The following is a 16,455-nucleotide window of genomic DNA, read 5'->3' as shown; positions in this document are numbered from 1 at the left end:
TTGCCCTGGTGGTCTAGTGGGGCCCCTGTACTGCCACAGTGTCCATGCCAGCGAACGCGGCCCGCCTCCTAATGGCCGCGGCGGATCGCAATTTCCAGTGGGTCCCACCTCTTACCTCCTCCCTGAGTGCAGCCACGCGATCCCGGAGAACTTTGGTTTGTGTGTGTGCCCTGGGTGAAGAACCGGAGCCCAGGCAATCAGGGACGAGGGAGTATACAGCGCTGCTGGGGGAGGTGATGGAGCTGCAGCAAGAGATATCAGAATGATATCTAGCACTAGAGTGCCTCTGCTGCAGCCCTTGAAGTCTTCTATATTCTTTAAAATAGCTCTTCTTAGGGCTGCTGGAGCAGCCCTGCCTGTTAGCTGCCTGCACTGCAGGCACCAACTTACAAACTGAGCTCCTGTGCACGGATGCAGGGTTATAGAGGAGGGGGCGCTGAGCATCTTGGGAACAATCAAAGCTTTTAGCCTGTTGGTGCCCCGTATCAAGATCCTACTCTACACCCCCGATGTTATTCCCTGTGGAATCTCCTTTTATTTTTAACAGTTTCTTATATAGCGTTGCAAATTCCGTTGCGCTTTACAACTGGAAATAACAATGATATAACAAAACTGGGTTATAACAAACAGTCAGAGGTAGGAAGGCCCTGCTCGCAAGCTTACAATCTATAGGGAAATAGGCATGGATACACAAGGATAGGTGCTATCTATTGCATCTATATAATTTTATTTTTTAACTTTTTTTTTATTAATATTTTTTAAGAGAGATAATAAATATTGTATATTGCTATAATTACTGACCACATAATTGCCTCTGAAAACTGTATTATTATTATTATTATCCTTTATTTATATGGCGCCACAATGGTTCCGCAGCGCCCGATTACAGAGTACAAATGCACATAAAAAATAGGAAAACAGTGACTTACAGTTGAATACAATATAGGACAAGTACAGGGCAGCTAAGCATAACTACACCAGTAAACATAGAGATAAGTTCCAGGTGGTCAAAAAACTGTGGGATCTGGGCGGTTGAGGATTATTAAAGTAAGAAAAGTATAAGCACATGAGGGAAGAGGGCCCTACTCGTGAGAGCTTACATTCTAAGGGGAGGGGTAGACAGACAGGGATGACACAGATGGGGTCTGGTATTTAACAAATAGCCTGCTCTATTCTGTTCTGCATGTCTGCAATTTGACAATGTGTCTGCCACACTGGGCAGGGAACCAGTACAGGAACTGTTTGCATAGTGGTACTGTGGGTATTGCAGTTTTAGTGGCGGAATATTGGATTACTCTATGCTGTGTTTTAGCTCACTGATCAGGAAAACTTACATATGAAACAATCAATTATTCACAAGGGTGAAGAGACACAAAATAACATCTAATATGTTATTTTGTTGGATTTAATGTTTGGAGAGAAATTTGGAACTGCATAGTATTGTTGATATCTGACTTTTTGTGTTATTTTTTTTATTATTTTTTTATTTATTTTTTATTAAATGGCATGTGTTTTTAACTTCTGGTTGTCAAATGGTTTTAATGTGTTCAGCATGTTAAAAAAAAAAAAAAAAAATGGAAAAAAGTTTTTCTCTTACGTCCTAGAGGTTGCTGGGGTCCACATTAGTACCATGGGGTATAGATAAGTCCACCAGGAGCCATTGGCACTTTAAGAGTTTGAGAGTGTGGGCTGGCTCCTCCCTCTATGCCCCTCCTACCAGACTCAGTTTAGAAAATATGCCTGGAGGAGCCGGTCACAGCTAGGGGAGCTCTACAGGGCTTCTTTAGTTAAAGTTTATTTTTAGAGTATTATTTTACAGGGAGGCTGCTGGCAACAGCCTCCCTGCAAGCGAGGGACTAAGGGGGGGGAGCAGTGTCCTCCCTGCGGGGTCTGAGCCACTGTCTCTGCTGACTAGACACTGAGCTCCAGAGGGGATAGATCGTTCCCCGCCGCAGAGGATCGCTCACCCCAGCAGCATGCCGCCACCTCCTTACAGAGCTGAAGATTGTGACGAGTGAGTCACAGACTCCCCTAGCAAGCGGGGGGCCGGTGTGAAGATGGCGGCATCAGGGTAGGAGCGCAGTATTAACTGCACTCCGGAGGTTCAGCGGTACATAGTGCGGCGCTGTGAGGGGCGCCCTGAGCCAGCGCCTATACCCTACACTGGTCACACAGCTTGTCGGGGTCCCCGGATCTCAGCCAGCATCAATCCTCAGGCCAGTATAATCCTGTGAAGAGCGGGAAGACAGCGCCATTTTGGGGGCGGAGCTTCTCAGAGCGGACCCAGCAGCTTTTCAGCGCCATTTTCCTGCCTGCACAGCGCTGTCAGTGAAGAGCAAGTTCCTCCACAGCAACTCCAGCTATCTATCACGGTACCAGGGGGTTGTTGAAGGGGGAAGGAGGCTGCAAAACGACTGTGTAACCTATTAAGGTGCACAGTCAGCGCTGATAGGTGGTCTCCCTTTATATTGCAAGCGCTGTGTGTGGGTTGGCTCCAATCTCTGTGTCTCTCTTGCCATTCTTGGGGGTGAAACTCTGCCCTCCCCTGTGTGTGTGGAGTGTTTGTGGTCTCCATTAAGCAATGTCCAGGGACTCTGTGTCATATGCTGCAAAGGATATGTCCTCTCAGGATGATCCCATTCCATGTAATCAGGATTGCACTGGTTTAGCACAGATTCCAGCAAGGGAGCCTGAGTGATTATCCTCTATCAAATCTATGATTTCTCAGATTTCAAATAGGGTTGCACAAAATGAATCTGCAGCTCAGGCTTTACAGAACTCTAAGGCCCAGTTCTGGTACATCAGGGCTCCCCGCTGTATAGTCACATAAACGTGCTCTTGCTCAGATCATGCAGGATGATACCGACTCTGACAGGGATGTGTTGTGGGGTGCTGCATCACTTGGAAAAGGGGTGCAGTTGATGATAGAGGCTATTAGGGATGTGTTGAATATTGCTGATACAACACCCGAGCGGGTTGAGGAGGCTTACGTCACTGAAAATAAGAAAGGCTTGGGAAAACCCGGATAAAAAATTCCTGATACCTAAAAGGGGTCTGGTAGCGTTTCCTTTCCCGTCAGAGGATAGGAAAAAATGGGAAAACCTGCCTATTGTTGACGCGTCAGTGTCCAGACTCTCAAAAAAGGTGGTTTTACCTGTCCCAGGATCTACTTCCTTTAAAAGAGCTGGCTGATCGTAAAATTGATAATACGCTCAAATCCATGTAGACGGCTTCTGGGGCAATACTTCGTCCCACTATTGCCAGTGCTTGGATTGCCAAAGCTATAGTAAAGTGGTCAGGCACGTTACTTGAGGATTTGGATACTATGGAAAAATGTGATGTTAAATTGTTTTTACGTAACATTCAGGATTCGGCAGGATTTCTGGTAGAATCCATGAAGGACCTGGGTTCCATGGCTGCTGGGATTTCCTCCATGTCAGTATCAGCTCGTCGAGGGCTGTGGTTGCGCCAGTGGTCTGCCGACGCAGAATCCAGGAGAAGTGTGGTGACCCTACCCTACACAGGTCAGGCTCTCTTTGGGGAAGCGTTAGATGCGTGGATCTCCACGGCTACGGCTGGTAAGTCACTCTTTCTTCCCTCAGCTACACCTGCTCCGAAGAAACCCTTTTCTTCAGTTACGTCACAGTCCTTTCGGTCTAACAAGTCCAGAAAGGCAAAGCCGTCCAACACCTTCTTTCGAGGAGGTCGGCCTAAGTTCATGAAACCTGCGGCCGCAGGTTCCCAGGAACAGAAACCTGCTTCAGGTACACCAAAGTCCTTCGCATTACAGTGAACTGCATGCCCCGGAGGTGGGGCCGGTGGGAGCGAGACTCAGACATTTCAGTCATGTCTGGGTGTCCTCCGGCCTGGACCCCTGGGTGCAAGATATTGTATCCCAGGGGTACAGGCTGGAATTTCAAAATCTCCCTCCACCGATTTTTCAGATCAGGCTTGCCAGCTCTTTCTTGCAAGAAGCAGTCCAGAAGTTGGTGGAGGCACAGGTCATTGTGCCAGTACCACCTCACATGCAGAACAAAGGTTACTATTCGAACCTTTCCGTGGTACCAAAACCGGATGTGCGGTCAGGCCCATTCTGAACTTAAAATCACTAAACCCCTTTCTAAAGGAGTTCAAGTTCAAAATGGAGTCCCTAAGGGCAGTGATATCAGGTCTGGAGGAGGGGGAATTCCTAGTATCCCTGGATAGCAAGGATGCGTACCCCCACATTCCGATCTGGCTACCGCATTGAGCTTATCTGCGATTTGCACTGTTGGAATGTCATTTTCAGTTCCAGGCCCTCCCATTTGGTCTCTCCACAGCACCGTGGGTTTTCACCAAGGTGATGTCGAAAATGATGATTCTCCTCCGCAGACAGGGGGTGAACATAATTCCATATCTGGACGATCTGCTGATAAAGGCATCGTCCAAGGAGAAGCTGTTATGGTCCATAACACTCACGACTCAGCTTCTCAGGAAACATGGTTGGATCCTGAATCTTCCAAAGTCTCTTTTGGAACCAACCAGAAGGTTGTCCTTTCTGGGAATGATCCTCGACACGGAGGTGCAGAGGGTGTTTCTCCCAGAAGAAAAGGCGTTGGTGATTCAAACGATGGTCCGGGATGTCCTGAAGCCAGCCCAGGTGTCAATTCATCAGTGCATTCACCTTCTGGGGAAGATGGTGGCCTCTTACGAGGCTCTGTCGTACAGGAGGTTTCACACTCGGTCCTTCCAACTGGATCTCCTGGACAAGTGGTCGGGATCCCATCTACGCATGCACCAGAGAATACGTCTGTCGCCAAAGGCCAGAATTTCACTCCTGTGATGGCTGCAATTATCTCACCTTCTGGAGGGCCGCAGGTTCGGGATTCAGGACAGGATCCTTCTAACCACGGATGCAAGTCTCCGGGGCTGGGGCGCAGTCACTCAAGGGGAAACCTTCCAAGGAAGGTGGTCATGTCTGGAAGTCGACCTGCCAATAAACATTCTGGAACTAAGAGCCGTCTACAACGGTCTTCTCCAAGCGGCCCATCTTCTGAGAAATCGGGCCATTCAAGTGCAGTCGGACAATGTAACGACAGTGGCTTACATAAACCGACAGGGTGGAACGAAGAGCAGAGTTGCAATGGCAGAGGTAACAAGAATCATACCCTGGGCAGAAAAGCACGCGTTGGCGCTGTCCACAATCTTAATTCCGGGAGTAGACAACTGGCAAGCGGACTTCCTCAGCAGACACGATCTCCATCCAGGGGAGCGGGGTCTCCATCCAGAGATGTTCAAGGAGGTAACCGATCATTGGGGCGTATCCCAGATCGACATGATGGCCTCTTGTCTCAACAAGAAGCTTCGGCGGTATTGTTCCAGGTCGAGGGACCCGAAAGCTGTGGCGGTGGACGCCCTAGTGACTCCGTGGGTGTTCCAGTTGGTGTACGTGTTTCCTTCACTTCCACTCATCCCAAGAGTACTAAAGCTCATAAGGAAAACAAAGGTTCAAGCGATACTCATTGCTCCAGACTGGCCAAGAAGGGCTTGGTTACGCGGACCTTCTGGATCTACTGCAAGAAGATCCGAGGCCTCTTCCTCTTCGGGAGGACCTGCTGCAGCAGGGGCCAATCGCCTATCAAGACTTACTGCGGCTACGTTTGACGGCATGGAGGTTGAACGCCTAATACTAGCTCGGAAGTGCATTCCGAAAAAAGTTATTCCTACCCTGATACAGGCTAGGAAAGGAGTAACGTCTAAACATTACCATCGAATTTGGAAAAAATATGTATCTTGGTGCGAGTCCAAGAAGTTTCCTGCGGTGGAATTTCAACTGGGACGGTTTCTCCTCTTCTTACAAGCTGGTGTGGATATGGGCCTAAAATTGGGATCTGTGAAGGTCCTGATTTCGGCCTATCCGTTTTCTTCCAAAAACAATTGGCTGCCCTCCCTTTTTGAAGGGAGTTCTGCACATCCAACCTCCCTTTGTACCGCCTACGGCGCCTTGGGACCTTACAATGGTATTGCAGTTCCTCCAATCGGACTGGTTTGAGCCTCTACAGGAGGTTGATGTAAAATTTCTTACGTGGAAAGCTGTCACTTTGTTGGCTTTAGCTTCTGCTAGACGTGTGTCAGAGTTGGGGGCTTTATCATGTAAAAGCTCATACTTGATCTTCCACGAAGATAGAGCTGAGCTCCGGACATGTCCGCACTTTATTCCAAAGGTTGTGTCGGCATTTCATATCAACCAACCTATTGTGGTACCAGTGGCTACTGACACCTCAATTCCATCAAAGTCCTTGGATGTTGTTAGGGCTCTGAAAATATATGTGAAGAGGACTGCTCGTCACAGGAAATCGGACTGTGTTCGTCCTGTATGATCCCAAGAAAATTGGGTGTCCTGCTTCTAAGAAGACTATCTCTCGCTGGATTAGGTTCACTATCCAGCATGCGTATTCTACGGCAGGCTTGTCGTGTCCTACGTCTGTCAAGGCCCACACTACTCGTAAGGTGGGGTCTTCCTGGGCGGCTGCCCGGGGTGTCTCGGCGTTACAACTTTGCAGAGCGCCAACTTGGTCTGGGTCGAACACGTTTGCAAAGTTCTACGTGTTTGATACTTTGACTGAACTTCAGATCATCAGAGGCCAATCAGTTCTGCAGGAGCCTCCGCGCTCTCCCTCCCGTTCTGGGAGCTTTGGTATATCCCCATGGTATTAATGTGGTCCCCAGCATCCTCTAGGATGTAAGAGAAAATAGGATTTTGGTTACCTACCGGTAAATCCTTTTCTTGTAGTCCGTAGGGATGCTGGGCGCCTGCCCAGCGCTTCGTTTTCCTGCAGTTGTCATCTGGTTCAGTACAACTTTGTTTTAGTTAAGTACTGCAGTGTTACTTGGTAAGTAATGTTTTCAGCGATTGCTGAGTTTACAAGCTAAGTTAGCTTGATGTGCCTTGTATGTGTGAGCTGGTATGAATCTCGCCATTATCAGTGTTCTCTCGAAGATGTCCGTCTCCTCGGGTACAGTTTCTAGACTGAGTCTGGTAGGAGAGACATAGAGGTAGGAGCCAGCCCACACTCTCAAACTCTTAAAGTGCCAATGGCTCCTGGTGGATCCGTCTATACCCCATGGTACTAATGTGGACCCCAGCATCCTCTACGGACTACGAGAAAAGGATTTACTGGTAGGTAACCAAAATCCTATTTTTTTGTGTTTGCCAGAGTGCAGTTATGACCACAAAATAATAACTGTTCCTTCACTGCTTTCAGATAAAGAAGGGCCTGAGAAAAAGAAAGTGAAGAGAGAGGCTGGAAGTAAGAAATCTACTCCTGTTAACATTCTCTTTGGTTACCCGTTATCTGAGCGCAAACAGATGGCTCTCCTCATGCAGATGACTGCTAGAGACAACAGCCCAGGTAATCCGCCTACAGCTATAGGAGTGATAGCTATAGGAGATCTCTACATTACTATTATCATGAAGGATGTAGGTCTCACTTACTGGCCTGTTGCTATGTGGTGGGGGAACTTTTTTGTTTTTGTCTAGATAAACCCATGACCCAAAAACATCTCTAATAGTAGCCTGTGTGAGAAAATTTGGCGCTTCCCCCAATGTAACTATTTCTGCAATTGAATACTTTTTATTATTATTTTTATTAATAAGAAGCATACTCCTCATCCCCCACTGGAAAAATATAAAACACATTTGTTAACCCCCCACCCCCAGGTACACACTATACAGTTATCTGTTCAGTCTGGCTGGTTTGGTATGAAAATCTGGTAATGTATGTGAGTAATCGATTATTTGCTTCCAAACACTGTGAAATTAACAATGGTCATTCAGATCAATTGGTTAAATCATAGGTTCTCAAACTCGGTCCTCAGGACCCCACACAGTGCATGTTTTGCAGGTAACCCAGCAGGTGCACAGGTGTATTAATTGATCACTGACACATTTTAAAAGGTCTACAGGTGGAGCTAATTATTTCACTTGTGATTTTGTGAGGAGACCTGCAAACATGCACCGTGTGGGGTCCTGAGGACAGAGTTTGAGAACCTGTGGGTTAAATCAAACGTATTTTACCAATTTGTCTGAGCGACTGTTCTGTCTATTTCCCAGTGTTTAGGAGCAAATGGTCAATTGTCATTTGCTTCTATGTGTTGCCAGCTTTTCATTCTAACCAGCCAGATTGGACAAATGATTGTATAGTGTGTACCTAGCTTCAGGCTGAATGAGCAGTAGGTAATGATTGTCTCATTTTGGGCTGTGAGGGTGGTGCATGTAGGGGCAGAGCCTGTAGTGTGCGGCACCCCACTGCAGCACAAGATGACAGTCATTACCTTATGCTCATGCCCAGCCCAAGTCAGTCAGTGATAGACTGCTGCTGAGCTTCAGAGTCAACCACTCAGCCCAAGTCTACACCACTGCCTGTCATGTGGTGGTCGTATCAATGACTCCCTGAGTGCGCGGACAGAGACAGCATGCTGCGTGGTGGCTATTATATCATGCTGCAGCATTGCCATACAGTAGGGCAAGGCTCGGCTTGAGCTGCCTAAAAGGGTCCATGCCAAGCTACAAATACTCTTCTGCAGCGCAGTGGGTCATGGTAGGCACACTTGTACGTGCACTCCACTGGACAGTGCCTGGAGCCAGCCATGGATTAACATCATCTTTACATGCATGTTCATTAAGCAGCTACCATTTCTCTAACGTCCTAGTGGATGCTGGGGACTCCGTAAGGACCATGGGGAATAGCGGCTCCGCAGGAGACTGGGCACAACTATAAAGAAAGCTTTAGACTACTGGTGTGCACTGGCTCCTCCCACTATGACCCTCCTCCAGACTTCAGTTAGAATCTTGTGCCCGGCTGAGCTGGATGCACACTAGGGGCTCTCCTGAGCTCCTAGAAAGAAAGTATATTTAGGTTTTTTATGTTACAGTGAGATCTGCTGGCAACAGACTCACTGCAGCGAGGGACTAAGGGGAAAAGAAGCGAACCTACCTAACAGGTGGTAGTTTGGGCTTCTTAGGCTACTGGACACCATTAGCTCCAGAGGGATCGACCGCAGGACCCGACCTTGGTGTTCGTTCCCGGAGCCGCGCCGCCGTCCCCCTTACAGAGCCAGAAGCGTGAAGAGGTCCGGAAAATCGGCGGCAGAAGACTTCGGTCTTCACCAAGGTAGCGCACAGCACTGCAGCTGTGCGCCATTGCTCCTCATGTACACCTCACACTCCGGTCACTGATGGGTGCAGGGCGCTGGGGGGGGGCGCCCTGAGGGCAATATAAGACACCTTGGCTGGCAAATCTCCATCATATATAGTCCTAGAGGCTATATAGATGTAAAAATACCCCTGCCAGTATTCCAGAAAAAGCGGGAGAAGTCCGCCGGAAAAGGGGCGGGGGCATCTCCCTCAGCACACTGGCGCCATTTTTCCCTCACAGCTCCGCTGGAAGGAAGCTCCCTGGCTCTCCCCTGCAGTCTGCAAGCTACAGAAGGGTAAAAAAGAGAGGGGGGGCACTAAATTTAGGCGCAGGATATAGATATATATATGTATGTATATATATATATATATATATATATATATAAAAAGCAGCTATAAGGGAAAACACTCATTTATAGTGGGATCCCTGTGTTATATAGCGCTCTGGTGTGTGCTGGCATACTCTCTCTCTGTCTCCCCAAAGGGCTTTGTGGGGTCCTGTCCTCTGTCAGAGCATTCCCTGTGTGTTTGCGGTGTGTCGGTACGGCTGTGTCGACATGTTTGATGAGGAGGCTTATGTGGAGGCGGAGCAGATGCCTGTAAATGTGATGTCACCCCCTGCGGGGTCGACACCTGAGTGGATGGTGCTGTGGAAGGAATTACGCAACAGTGTCGACTCCTTGCATAAAAGGTTTGACGACATACCAAATGTGGGACAGCCGGCTTCTCAGCCTGTGCCTGCCCAGGCGTCTCAAAAGCCACCAGGGGCTCTAAAACGCCCGCTACCTCAGATGGCAGACACAGATGTCGACACGGATACTGACTCCAGTGTCGACGACGATGAGACTAATGTAACTTCCAGTAGGGCCACACGTTACATGATTGAGGCAATGAAAAATGTGTTGCACATTTCTGATGTTGCCCCCGGTACCACAAAAAAGGGTATTATGTTTGGAGAGAAAAAACTACCAGTAGCTTTTCATCCATCTGAGGAGTTAAATGAAGTGTGTGAAGAAGCGTGGGCTTCCCCTGATAAGAAGCTGGTAATTTCTAAGAGGTTACTAATGGCGTACCCTTTCCCGCCAGAGGATAGGTCACGTTGGGAAACATCCCCTAGAGTGGATAAAGCGCTCACACGCTTGTCAAAGAAGGTGGCACTACCGTCTCCGGATACGGCCGCCCTGAAGGAATCTGCTGATAGAAAGCAGGAGGCTATCCTGAAATCTATATATACACACACAGGTGTTATACTGAGACCAGCTATTGCTTCAGCATGGATGTGCAGTGCTGCAGCTGCATGGTCAGATTCCCTGTCAGAAAATATTGATACCCTAGACAGGGACACTATATTGCTAACCGTAGAGCATATAAAAGACGCACTTTTATACATGAGGGATGCACAGAGGGATATTTGCCGGCTGGCATCCAAAATTAGTGCAATGTCCATTTCTGCCAGGAGAGGGTTATGGACTCGGCAGTGGACAGGAGATGCAGATTCCAAAAGGCACATGGAAGTTCTGCCTTATAAGGGTGAGGGGTTGTTCGGGGATGGTCTCTCGGACCTCGTTTCCACAGCAACAGCTGGGAAGTCTACATTTTTATCCCATGTTCCCTCACAGCCAAAGAAAGCACCGTATTATCAGGTACAGTCCTTTCGGCCCAATAGGGGCAAGCGGGTTAAAGGCGCGTCCTTTCTGCCCAGAGGCAGAGGTAGGGGAAAAAAGCTGCAGCATACAGCCAGTTCCCAGGAGCAAAAGTCCTCCCCCGCTTCCTCTAAGTCCACAGCATGACGCTGGGGATCCACAGGCGGAGCCAGGTACGGTGGGGGCCCGTCTCAAATATTTCAGCAATCAGTGGGCTCGCTCACGGGTGGATGCCTGGATTTTTCAGATAGTATCTCAGGGGTACAAGCTGGAATTCGAGACGTCTCCCCCCCGCCGTTTCCTCAAATCTGCCTTGCCAACCACTCCCTCAGGCAGGGAGGCAGTGTTACAGGCAATTCACAAGCTGTATTCACAACAGGTGATAGTAAAGGTACAATTGCAAAGAAAAAAGGAAAGAAGGCTGCGCTTTGAGAGGAAATGAGCAATATCCACTAAATGTGTGAAATTAATAACAATTTATTAAAAACACTATTTGCTTAAAAAACAGTAATATTATGTGCAATTACATTATACCATAAGCATGCTATGGAATTGTAAAATTTTACCCAAGATGTTAATTCCGGACATGTGTCATATAGACTCTGAAGGATCTGTTCCAAATATTGCCCAAGGATGGTTTATGTCCAATAATTTTCCACTATATAAGTCCCATTCAGATAGTACCAGAAGAGTCCTTTGTAATTTCCATAGACCGCTAGAGGGTTTTAAAGAAATGAATGTCCCAAAAGTTTGTGGGTACCTCATGCAATGCGGTGGTTGGATGGTGCCTCTCTGGGATTCCTCTGGGTAGCTGGAAATTGTTGTGGGCTGGTTCAGATCCGGTTGGAGATAGTCGTGCTCAAAGCATGCAATATCCTGGTAACCTGACGCGTTTCACTGCATATGCCTTGCAGCTTTTTCAAAGGTATACAGTAATGCCTGGGTTTGGGCTTTATATACCCTAGACAAAATGGTGGCTTAATTGACACCTGGATGCGCATTTCCTGTTGATCATGCATAACTCTGTTTACAATAACAAAACCTGTTAAAATAGGTATAGGAGACAGACCTGCTTGTAAATAGAAACTTCTGGTGGTGTTATACTTTTGTTTTTAGTCCTAATAGGGGTTTGTTATACATCTAACTAATGCTTAGAGATATGTTTTATCCAATCAATACTTTTGTTTACTAATGTGTAGTCGTGGAAACTGTCGGCTAAAGGATTTTATAGGTGGAATAGAAGGTCATGTGGTTAGTGTTGGTCATGTGATTAATGTCACATGATCTAGTTGGAAACAACCTGTTATATGTTCAATATTATGGAGGTAGTCAGACCATGCTGATCTACTGTTTCAGGGTGACCATTACTGATATCTTATTCCAAACCTACTTTTTCTTACTCTTATGTGCCGCTATATGCATTTTTTCTTTCCTTTGCAGAGGTTTTTTAGTTTACTCCCGGGCCGTTACCTAGGTAGCGGAAACCGGAAGTGATGTATCGTTAGTAAGTAGCCTATAAGGATTCCCCAGCCGTCGTCATGGGGACGGGGCTTAGGTGTAACAATCCCCTTATAGCGCCTCCCCCGGATGTGTCAAACGGGAGAGGTGTGTGCGGAAGTGCCTCCGTCGTTATGGTTACAGTAGGACTTCGGCGAGGAGCGTGATTACGTATGCGGAAGCATACGTGTCGCTCCCAGTCCGGTAACCATGACAACCGCATACAAAAATGGATCGAGCAAGTTGTTAACCCCATTTCTGCGGGTGTGATCTCGCTAGACAATCTTTACTTGGGCTATAGTCTGCCAGTAGAATTTTGTAATTGTTATAGGGAAAGAAAGGATATATTTGATTTTGTTGAATTGGTTCATATAAATTTAAGAACCTCATTCCTCTGGGTTTTCTCTATTATTACTTTATAGAGGACAAACGGATAGAGCTAAATCATTAAGAATAAAGGGATATAAGAAGCATGTTGATAAGTGTATATATGCTATTTCTTAGGCTTTTAGAGAAACAATCATTTAAATAGTGATTAGAGGAGTGATTACTCAACCTATTATAAGTATATGTTAGATTACTGAGAAGGATCGAATCTATGATTTAAATGGTATGTGTCTTAGATAACCGTGTTCAGCTCTACTGCTTCATTGAGGCCATCTGGATGGATAGACCCCATTCTAAACATCCAATAAACCTCTTGTTGGCATAGTTTCTTGAAGCGGTCCCCTCCCCTATTGGTCATTGGGATGTGTTCAATTCCTATTATTCTGAGACTTTTTGGGTCCCCATTATGAAAGTCATTAAAATGTTGAGAAACACTGTGCGTAGAGACTCTGTTAATAATGTTTCTGCGGTGCTCGAGAAACCGAATTCGAAGTTTTCTAGTAGTGCGGCCCACATAATATAGGCCGCACCCACATTGGAGTATATATATAACGTATGTAGAGTTACAATTAATATGACTTCTCATTTTATATTGTTTTTCCCCCTTATCGGTATTTACATATTGTCTTTTTTCTATATATTTGCACGTGGTGCACCTAGTATTTCCGCATTTATAAAACCCCATTATCGGTGGAAGCCAAGATTCTGAGGTAATGTTGGTTCTCTTCTCAGGTCTTAAGTAGCTGGGTGCTAAAGTGTTTTTTAGGGATTTCCCCTTACGAAAGACAAAAACTGGTTTATTGGGAAGAGCATCTCTTAATAGATGATCTTGTTTTAATATGTGGTAATTTTTCTTTATGATAGATTTGATTTTAGAACAATTATCATTGTAGGTGGAGATAAAGGCTAATTGGTATTCTTTATCTATCTCAGAATTATTAATTGTTCTTTTCTTTTTGGACAACAAAGTCTCTCTATTTATCCCCCTTACTTCCGCCAATGTTTTATCTAGTAAGGGTGTGGGGTATCCACGTTGTTCTAACGAGTCTACCATAATCTTTGCTTGTAACTCAAAGGATTGGAGATCGGAGCAATTTCGTCTGAGTCGTATAAGTTGACTCCGGGGTATGCTTTTTTTCTCTTTTTTTAGAGGTACCCCTACTTCAACAAGGACGGGGTTACTATTCCACAATGTTTGTGGTACCGAAACCGGACGGTTCGGTGAGACCCATTTTAAATTTGAAATCCTTGAACACATATATAAAAAAATTCAAGTTCAAGATGGAATCGCTCAGGGAGGTTATTGCAAGCCTGGACGAGGGGGATTACATGGTATCACTGGACATCAAGGATGCTTACCTGCATGTCCCCATTTACCATCCTCACCAGGAGTACCTCAGATTTGTGGTACAGGATTGTCATTACCAATTCCAGACGTTGCCGTTCGGTCTATCCACGGCTCCGAGGGTCTTTACCAAGGTAATGGCCGAAATGATGATACTCCTTTGAAAGAAGGGAGTTTTAATTATCCCGTACTTGGACGATCTCCTGATAAAGGCGAGGTCCAGAGAGCAGTTGTTGGTCGGGGTAGCACTATCTCGGGAGGTGCTACAACAGCACGGCTGGATTCTAAACATTCCAAAGTCACAGCTGGTCCCTACGACACGTCTACTGGCCCTCATTCCGAGTTTATCGGTCGCAAGGCGAATTTAGCAGAGTTACACACGCTAAGCCGCCGCCTACTGGGAGTGAATCTTAGCTTCTTAAAATTGCGACCGATGTATTCGCAATATTGCGATTACTAACTACTTAGCAGTTTCAGAGTAGCTCCAGACTTACTCTGCCTGTGCGATCAGTTCAGTGCTTGTCGTTCCTGCTTGACGTCACAAACACACCCAGCGTTCGCCCAGGCACTCCCACCGTTTCTCCGGCCACTCCTGCGTTTTTTCCGGAAACGGTAGCGTTTTCAGCTACACGCCCCTGAAACGCCGTGTTTCCGCCCAGTAACACCCATTTCCTGTCAATCACATTACGATCGCCGGAGCGAAGAAAAAGCCGTGAGTAAAAATACTTTCTTCATAGTAAAGTTACTTGGCGCAGTCGCAGTGCGAACTTTGCGCATGCGTACTAAGCGGATTTTCACTGCGATGCGATGAAAAAGAACGAGCGAACAACTCGGAATGAAGGCCACTGTTCCTGGGGATGGTTCTGGACACAGAACAGAAAAAAGTGTTTCTCCCGGAGGAGAAGGCCAAGGAGCTGTCATCTCTAGTCAGATGCCTCCTAAAACCAAAACAGGTGTCGGTGCATCACTGCACGCGGATCCTGGGAAAGATGGTAGCTTCCTACGTAGCGATTCCATTCGGCAGGTTTCATGCAAGAACCTTTCAGTGGGACCTGTTGGACAAGTGGTCCGGATCGCATCTTCAGATGCATCGGCTGATAACCCTGTCTCCAAGGACAAGGGTGTCTCTGCTGTGGTGGCTGCAGAGTGCTCATCTTCAAGAGGGCCGCAGATTCGGCATACAGGACTGGGTCCTGGTGACCACGGATGCCAGCCTTCGAGGCTGGGGGGCAGTCACACAGGGAAGAAACTTCCAAGGACTATGGTCAAGTCAGGAGACTTCCCTGCACATAAATATTCTGGAACTAAGGGCCATTTACAATGCCCTAAGTCAGACAAAACCCCTGCTTCAAAACCAGCCGGTACTGATCCAGTCAGACAACATCACGGCGGTCGCCCATGTAAATCGAGAGGGCGGCACGAGAAGCAGGACGGCAATGGCAGAAGCCACAAGGATTCTCCGATGGGCGGAAAATCACGTGTTAGCACTGTCAGCAGTGTTCATTCCGGGAGTGGACAACTGGGAAGCAGACTTCCTCAGCAGGCACGACCTCCACCCGGGAGAGTGGGGACTTCATCCAGAAGTCTTTCAAATGATTGTAAACCGTTGGGAAAGGCCACAGGTGGACATGATGGCGTCCCGCCTAAACAAAAAGCTAGAAAAGTATTGCGCCAGGTCGAGAGACCCGCAGGCGATAGCTGTGAACGCTCTAGTGACACCGTGGGTGTACCGGTCGGTTTGTGTGTTCCCTCCTCTTCCTCTCATAGCAAAGGTACTGAGGATAATAAGGAGAAGAGGAGTAAGAACTATACTCATTGTTCCGGATTGGCCAAGAAGAGCTTGGTACCCGGAACTTCAAGAAATGATGTCAGAGGACCCATGGCCTCTACCGCTCAGACAAGACCTGCTGCAGCAGGGCCCTGTCTGTTCCAAGACTTACCGCGGCTGCGTTTGACGGCATGGCGGTTGAACACCGGATCCTGAAGGAAAAGGGCATTCCGGAGGAAGTCATTCCTACGCTGATTAAAGTTAGGAAAGAAGTAACCGCAAACCATTATCACCGCATATGGCGAAAATATGTTGCGTGGTGTGAGGCCAGGAAGGCCCCAACGGAGGAATTTCAGCTGGGCCGTTTCCTGCACTTCCTACAGTCAGGGGTGACTATGGGCCTTAAATTGGGTTCCATTAAGGTCCAGATTTCGGCTCTATCGATTTTCTTCCAGAGAGAACTGGCTTCACTACCTGAAGTTCAGACTTTTGTTAAGGGAGTGCTGCATATTCAGCCCCCTTTTGTGCCTCCAGTGGCACCTTGGGATCTCAACGTGGTGTTGGATTTCCTAAAGTCACATGGGTTTGAGCCACTGAAAACCGTGGATTTGAAATATCTCACGTGGAAAGTGGTCATGTT

General features: G+C 47.1%; 1 protein-coding gene across 5 annotated transcripts in view; it reads left to right on the top strand.

Moving 5' to 3' along the window:
* Positions 1-16,455, top strand: part of ANKRD12 (ankyrin repeat domain 12) — a 323,283-nt gene that overhangs the window by 232,288 nt on the left and 74,540 nt on the right. For all 5 annotated transcript variants that reach the window (XM_063923478.1, XM_063923477.1, XM_063923476.1 and 2 more), the window contains one exon: positions 7,245-7,391. In XM_063923478.1, the coding sequence (XP_063779548.1) occupies positions 7,245-7,391 (147 nt within the window). The remainder of the gene's footprint in view (positions 1-7,244; positions 7,392-16,455) is intronic.

The sequence above is a fragment of the Pseudophryne corroboree genome, chromosome 5 (genome assembly GCF_028390025.1).
Source record: "Pseudophryne corroboree isolate aPseCor3 chromosome 5, aPseCor3.hap2, whole genome shotgun sequence".
Classification (NCBI taxonomy): domain Eukaryota; kingdom Metazoa; phylum Chordata; class Amphibia; order Anura; family Myobatrachidae; genus Pseudophryne; species Pseudophryne corroboree.
The sequence above is the reverse complement of the archived record's forward strand: the minus strand, read 5'-3'. Positions and strand labels throughout refer to the sequence as shown.